This window comes from Tachypleus tridentatus, chromosome 3 (genome assembly GCF_004210375.1).
Source record: "Tachypleus tridentatus isolate NWPU-2018 chromosome 3, ASM421037v1, whole genome shotgun sequence".
Taxonomy (NCBI): domain Eukaryota; kingdom Metazoa; phylum Arthropoda; class Merostomata; order Xiphosura; family Limulidae; genus Tachypleus; species Tachypleus tridentatus.
The window spans coordinates 87,874,175-87,882,628 of record NC_134827.1 but is presented as its reverse complement, the minus strand read 5'-3'; the positions used below and the strand labels follow the sequence as shown (position 1 = coordinate 87,882,628).

At 31.5% G+C, this 8,454-nt stretch overlaps 1 protein-coding gene across 3 annotated transcripts in view; it reads right to left on the bottom strand.

Annotated features, from left to right (window-relative positions):
- Positions 1-2,129: 2,129 nt before the first annotated feature.
- Positions 2,130-8,454, bottom strand: part of LOC143247420 (uncharacterized) — a 44,848-nt gene continuing 38,523 nt past the window's right edge. For all 3 annotated transcript variants that reach the window (XM_076495485.1, XM_076495483.1, XM_076495484.1), the window contains exons 7-8: positions 5,314-5,576; positions 2,130-4,613 (exon numbers count right to left, since the gene is read on the bottom strand). In XM_076495485.1, the coding sequence (XP_076351600.1) occupies positions 4,278-4,613; positions 5,314-5,576 (599 nt within the window). In that variant the 3' untranslated portion in view covers positions 2,130-4,277. The remainder of the gene's footprint in view (positions 4,614-5,313; positions 5,577-8,454) is intronic.

The following is an 8,454-nucleotide window of genomic DNA, read 5'->3' as shown; positions in this document are numbered from 1 at the left end:
ATATTATAAAATTTTTTCGCGAAGCCCCAGATAACTATGGCGGAGCCCAAGGGTTCCGCGGAACATAGTTTGAAAAACTATGCCCTAACTCACTGGCCATGACAGGCAATACTCTTTAGTGATAAACCTACAAGACTGAATAATGAATAGTGTGAAATTCAATCAGAAGATAATAACATATAGTAAATAAAATACAGAAACTGAAAGATTTATAGTCTTGTCTTGAAACGTGTTTAGAAAACTTCAAACGCTCCTTTGGAAATGTTACCTTCATTGCTGGATTGGAAAAGTTATATTAATTTAGTTACGAAGTAAAATGAATCTCACGGCATTAAATTACATAGAACAATGTAATGCTTTTCAGAGAGATTAAATGCACATAAAACAACGCAATACCTTTCAAATATATTAAAATACACAGTACTGTGCAAAAGTGTTAGGACGAGAATATTTTATCATTCTTCCAATTTTATGAGATAATTTTTCCATACCATTACAGTAAGTTACAAGACTATGGTAATGCTTCAGTGATCCCCGTTAAAAAATGAATGAACTAGAGTGAGAATACTTATCATTCTTCAGAATTCTCATATATTTGTACCAAGAACATGTCATAAGGTTCTGCAAGAATGAAGATACTGATCAAACTCAATGTCTCAAATAATTGTCATGGTATCTCAAGCAGTATCTTATCTATATAAAAAGAAACTAGCATATGGTACCAGTACATGCCATAAGAACTAAATTTAATAGCATTCCACAAATAAACCTTGACAAGAAATAAGTGTTTAACACAGTACATTAAGTTTTACTGTCATGCCACTGTCCCAAAAGCATAGAGAATTGTCAGTAGAACATATCAAAGCTTTAGGTGATGCAGGCTGGAATTTCCAACAAATTGCTGCAGACTTGAAATGCTCCCCAAACACTGTCAAATACACCCTAGATCATGAGACTGAGACAGTTAACTTTGAAAATAGGAAAGGAAGAGGTAGAATACCTAAACTCAGTGATACTGATGTTAAGTATCTTTGTTTCTGCAGTCTTCAGGACAGAAGGAAGACTTCCACTGATTTCAAGCACAAGATAAATGACCATGTACCCAAATGGCAGTAAAGTGCCCAAATATATAGTACCAAGAAGACTCAATGAGAATGGAATATTTGTTCGCGTAACAGTTAAAAAAAAAACTTTACTTCAATCTCCAAATATTGTCAAGAGACAACTTTTTTTTAAAGTACAAAATCTGACTGCTGATGATTGGAAAAGAGTGTTATGCATGAATGAGTCCAAGTTTAAAGTATTTAGTTCCAAGTGTAGGTTGTATGTATCAGTTAGCAAAAGAAAGGTGAAAGATACTCACCTCATTGCATAGCACCAACCATGAAGCAGAGGTAGAGGGCAGTGTGATGGTTTGAAGATGTTTTTCTGCTGAGGCAATAAGAGATATTTGCAAAACAGATGGAGTAATGGACCAGTACAAGTACCATCAGATCCTCATCTCTTATGGTATATACAATGATTTGTGTATTATTTGTAAAGGATTCATCTAGCAAGAAAATAATGATCCAAAACACTTACCCAAACTATGCAGAAATTACTTAAAGAAATAAGCTGCTGGAGTCATTGAAATGGTGCAATGCCCCAACAGAGCTCTAATCTCAATCATAATCAAGCAGATCCAGGATTTGATAGATCAAAAACTTGACAAATCAAAAGTTACTTCCAAAGGACACCTTGACTGAATATGTCGAAACAATGCCCGAAAGACTGTCTGCAGTTATTAAAACAAATGGAGGACACAAAATATTGTTTGCTGAACTTGAGCACTTCCATCAAGTGTTTCACCTGCAATTTACCTTTCATTGTTCTTTGAAAGTAAGCCTGGAGTTTAATTTTTGACTAAGTCTTAACACTTTTGCAAAATACTGTACATAAACCAACACAATACCTTTTAAATACAATGAATACACATAAAACAATGCTTTCTATACAGTTAGAAAACAAAACTTTTGTGTTATTATAGAAGAAATTATATATTTTATAATTATTTGAGCATAAGGTCTAATTACTCTGAAGTAGAATTAATTTTAAAAAGCAGGAGAATTTATTAGATGCTGTTGAACAAATGGAAAAGGAACAACATTTTATTTACACAAAAAGATCTCTACAAACACCACCTGCACTTTCAAATGCACAAATATTCCTTCAAACAGTTAATCTATTTCTACTAGGCACATGTGCAAATAAGTATTATTGCAAATAGAACATTGATGCATGTGTACTTATGAAAATAAAACATAGTAAAGCCATTGTGATTCTGTCTTGATAAATGTACTACTAAATAAAACATCCTTTTTGACATATAACTGTAATCTCAGAGTTCAAGCATGCACCAGTTCAAAATACAGAGCACAAATAAGCATATAAAAGTATCACTCACAGGCTAGTGGATTTGTATATTTAACAATAATACCATGTCTTGTCAAAGTGTGCAGTTAGAAAAATATATACTTCCATTACCTTGTCATACGAGTTATGTAAAAGAAGCAAAAATTGTTGTCATTTGTGAAAATTAAAAACCATCCCTGTGCAATTCCACAAAGAAACTAAATATTTAAAAGTAGATTGTTTTCATCCACTTTTTAATGTTAGTGGAAAACTCAGTTGATAAATGGCTACTTTTAAGTTGGAATCTAAAAAGGAGCCATTTTCAAATATTGTATGTAAATATATCATACCTGCTACAAATTACCATTTTGTTTTTAGCCTTATTAAAAACATGACCACAATCATGCAAAAATGTCTTCATGATGATGTGGTTGAGGTAATTATAACTTTAAATTTGTCAGCAATAATATTTACTGGCATACTTATAAATTTTATTACTACTATTAATAATAACACTGAACTTATGAAAGCTTTAATAAGAAACATTTTACATAAAGACGCATCTTTCCTCAAGTTCTTTTATGTATGATGGATGCACTACATGTATTCATATTACTTAAAAATATTTATTAACTAACAAGTTCAATATTAAACCCCAAGCAACATGTTCATAGGAGTAACCTTCTTATAAAAATGCATATAAACAAGTTTGTTAGGTATATTCACACAAGTATTGTACTATATATATCATTTACTTCTATTTTTAATAGCATCAGTTCACACACACACATGTACAATTACCACAACAACAACAAATTCACAAGACAATTTGGGCTTCAATTGCCAGCCAGAGGTTCACACAAAGTAAAATCACTGTTTACTATATGTGAACGTACCTCGTTATTTAACATAAGAAATAATCACCGTTCAACATTTTACCTCGAATGTTAAGAACAACACAATAATCCCCAACATTTTTCTAGTTATAATTATTATTACTTTACAATGAGATATTTTGTAAATAAAGTGTTAATGCTGAAACATCAATACAGTGGCTTCAACTATAGTTGTTCAACCACAAATGTTAACTGAAGTTGGTAACAATAAAAAACTTACAACATGTGAACATAAAGTAAAACTGTCCTTATTAATATTAAACACTAAGAAAAATAATGTGCTAGGTTAAACTGGAGATGTCAAAGAGAGAAAAGCACAATGATCTCATTGGTATAAAAATAAGGATTTTGGCACCTACTGAAGTTTTCTAGAGATAATTCTTCATCCTTGAATGAGAAGTTTCTTTTTAAAAATAAACTGGAGTATTTAACTCACATATATGAAATAAAACAAATGACTGACATTTTTAAATGTCTATGACTATCTGTGAGAATGAAGTATTTCAATCAATGAAGATCAAGTGAATTTAGAAATTTTGTAATATTTTATTTTGTACAAAAAGCTAAAAGTTCTTGAAATATAAAAATGACAGAACACAAAATTACACTTGTGGTGATGTTCCTGGTTTTAAGGTTGAAATTTGTGAGACCCACAATATTCCACAGAAGCAGCTGTATTGTAACTATATTATTTTGCAGTCTTTGATTAAGTAAAGGTACATTTTGAAGGCATTTAAGGTCATGAGAAGCACAAATTATTAAGTTGTTATTGGTAAATTTTGACATTTTTTGTAGTCTTGAGCACCTCAATTTATCACATGCAACAGACAAACTTTAACAAGACTTTTAGTGACTATGAGCATCCACAAGTTATTACTTTCCTACAGAAATGTATTCTTTCTGTGGTTTTTACCATTATACGTTACACTGATATACAAGTTATTAAGTTTTCCGTTTTCTGCTACCACAAAGAGCCCAGTTATCAAATTGCTACTTCAGAGCTCCAACAGCATTTAGTTCTTCAGTTGTATTAGTTGAAGAAGTGGCCTCTGCTAATGATGTACAGTTTATGTTTTCAACACTGCTGTAAGGGGGAGGAGGGCCACTACTTGTTATGAGTGTTTCGGAGTAGGGTGGAGGTTTGGGAAGGTGGCGAATGAAGTGGACACCATTCCCCACACTGTAACTAACAATAAAACTGCCATGCGAGGACAAAGTACATGAATAGGGATTTAAGGGCACTTGTGAGTGATCAATATCAGAAGATACATCTTCCAGATCTGCATCTGACACGTGGCTTCTACCTTCCTGGTTGTTTCCATGATTCTAGAACAAAAACCAATTGATGAAGACCAATTGTGAACAGCATTTAACTGAACTCTTTCTGTAACTTTAGTAGAGAAACAGAGGAAACAAAAAAATAAGTTAAACACTGTACAATCAGAAGTCAACAAGATTTAAAAAATTAAAATTCTGATTTTTTTCCAATTTTGTAGCACTGTTTTCAATATTCAGAGACAGAAATATTTATTTTCAGATAAAACTACATGAAATAAATATTATACTAGAAGACAGACTACTTTAACACAGTAAATTTTAAATGTCAAGTTACTGCTATGTCTAAACATTTTCATACACCCTATAAAAAGTTCTCTTATTTGCCTATATTTTATAAAAAAATATTTCAACTAGTTTATTTGTACACAGTTTTTCTTGAGAAACATTTTTTCTACATAAATTTAATGTTTTGGATAAATAACAATAAAAGATATAATACACAAAGACAATGTAGATACGTTATACAACCAAAACCATTGAAACAATTTGGTGCCTTTGGTAATGGAAATGGAATTTCAAAACAAAATCAACTGTGTGAGGCAAAGAAGTACTGTAAAGCATTAGTTCCACATGAAGAGGTTTGACTATAAGACTATCTATGTTATGATAAAATAAATACAAGCAATTCCCATCTACTGTCACACTTACACTTTCATAAGATAGATTTTCAACTAAATGAATTACTTACTTGTAAGCTGGCGATGGTAGATCTTCTCTCTCCAAACCATGATCTCCACAGTCCAGTTCTGTTTGTAGAGCTACAGTGCCTCCTGGAATGGAGGGACATAGCAGATTTTCTCATGTGAATGCGGCAGATAGCAACCACCATAACAGTTGTTATGAATATAAATGCAATGGCACAGCTAACGATGGTGTACACGGTAGACTGGAGGAAGCTAAGGTTTCGATATGGTTGGTGAACGTTTGATGCAACTACCGACTTTTTCTGATCTGAGGTTGCACAAAATACAAATGCATGAGTCAACAACCTTACAAAAATAATACCTCAGGGTGTTTGTTTCTTTAACATACAAAACCTATAAATCATTAGCACTGAATGCCACATAGACTGAAGAAAATACATGGATATTTTTTTAAAATAAAATTCAGGAAAAGAGTAAGAAAAAAAAAAGACAAGGTTTTTTTTTAATACACAGGGATGAAAATAGACAGGATCTGAAAACCTTTAGAATTTCCAGAATTTTCATCTTTTAAGGAACTATTTGAAGTATTTGAAACAATACATAACCAAATTACATCAATTACTACAGTATAGTCTGTAAAAAATGTACTACCACTCTCACCATATAGTATATATTCTTAACCTCATATTTCATAGCTAACTGAAGTAAATAATTTTGTGAAATTAAGCATGACCAATAAAGAGGCAGCAAAAATACAGTCAAGGTAGTCAAATGTTGGTGAATTCCTTTGTGAGCCAATCAAAATTAAGATCACTCATGATATAAATTCATTTCATGTTCATAAAATAAATATTGAAAACAATCAGTTAGATTAACAATTTATAATATATAGAAAAGTTAATGCACTTTATTAACATTATGTTCCAACAATAGCTTCTATGTTATGCTGCTCACCAACAAAAGTATAACCTGACATTATTGTTAATCACTGTGATGAAAGTATGAAACAAAATCTCTACACAACAAAACTGCAAAAATATCTAAGGTTTAGGTTTTGTTGATTAAAGAAATTTGTTTTTATTTAAAATGTTGGTGATACAGTAGAAAATAGCTTAATTCAGAAAAGATTTAGGTTTTGAACTGAATTAATATTTTTATTTTTATGATAAATTTTATGCACTTGGCTCTGGTCTAGGTGATCCAACACTGTGTCTTTATTTCAGATTTATTATATCAACACTCACTATACTTGTGAGGTTTCATCCCCTCACAGTGCCCTTTCACTCTGTAACAAAAATACAGACAGTAATCATGCTATTCTATTTGGATAGATGCATTTTGGCTTTTATGACTCCTCTTATTTCACAATATCAAGAACGATTTGACAGGACACATATTGGCTTTTACATAGGTTATATTGATATATTATTTTCCACTCTTTTATATACAGTGTAAATATCCAACACTAAAACATCAATTCATTAATAAGCCTGCAACGGTTCAATAATTGGCAAACTTATTTCTGCAGTTTAAATTCAAGTGTTAGCATTATATAGATCACTACTTTAATTCATACAGATGTGAACATTCCCAGCATACTTAAAAATATCTTATTATAAACTTAATGATACATGTCACTACTTCAACTCACACAGATCATACAGATATAAACATCACTAGCATACAATAAAAACACAAGTTAATATGTTATTCAAAGTTGAATGACATACATCAATACTTCAACCTACACAGATCATACAGATGTGAACATTTCTGGTATACACTTTTTAGTTTTTCCAACTGTACCAGATATGATAAAAATGAGTTACAAAACCAAACAACAACAACAAACACAAAATATTATGTTTAAATACTAAATCCATCTCTCTCTAGCCAGCACTTCACAAACATCCTGGGTTTTATACAAGCCAACCCATAGACTAAAGCTAGTAATTCAAAGTTTCAGTCAAAATAATACTTCACACAAGCACAGTGGCACGTAGATCTATGTATAGTATGGCTCTGAAGGCACATTGCCGAGGAATGCAAAACATTAATCAACTTCCACCTGATCATTATTGAGGTGCTCGGGAGTTTTATGAATTACATATAATTGCTTTAGTAACAACCATTAAGAACAAACTTATTGATATCCTTGATAACAAGAAACCCACTTGAAATAAAAATATATCTCAGAATGGAGAGAACAATGTTTCAACCTTCCTGAAGATGACCTAGGAAGGTCAAAACTTTGTTCTTTCCTTATCAGTAAAAGTGTTAATACTCATACCAGCTGTTCTGAGACAAACTCATTGATATATTGCTAATTATTTCTTTTATAAAAGTCCTGTTGTATATCACACAGGCCTCCACCTATTTCTCTCAAAACCATGAGAATAAGGCCTGTTTATCTTAACACATAACTGAAGTATTATAAATCTTTACCATAACTAAGATGACCTAACTATAATAAAAAAACTGAGTGATTTTTCTAAGAACTGCAAGAACATTTTGACAGAAAGTACAGCTTTACAAAAGTATTGTTTCTGTTAAGAATACATTAAATCATACACACACATGAAAAAAACCAAAAATATCCTAGTTGTGGCAATTCACTAACTTTTCAACATGTTTTCATTCATGTCTAATGTTTGTAGGTGACACCTATATAGTTCTGAGAAGAATGACAGATGTCTCATTTACAGGGTGGTTAAAAAAAATATCAACATTGAGAATGTTTTTCTTCTCTCCCTTGCAGTTGACTGAAGTGGCAACAAGACTGACTTTGAAGCAAAGAAGAAAGGTTGCTGCTTGGATGGATGTCTTTCAGTCACCCACAGTGGTTCATCACAAATACAAAGAGCATTTCAATTGTAATCCACCCTTGATAGTCCTGTACACGTGATAACGTTTTTTTAAGCACCCTGTATGGGTCTGTTTCTCAGGTTTGATTTCCTAAATATTATTTCATAAATCTCATTTTTCTGAATTTACCTTTAATTTTCTTTTTTTGTGTATGTACTCAACATTTTCCATTTATATTGTAAATCAAATAGTTTTGTGTATTAGCCTGGGTCTTAACAATATAACTATTTATCCACATACAAAAAGAAATCTTCCTTATAAAAAGATAGATATCTATTTCAATACCTTTTTTTAATAAAACAAAAACAATTTAAATGTGT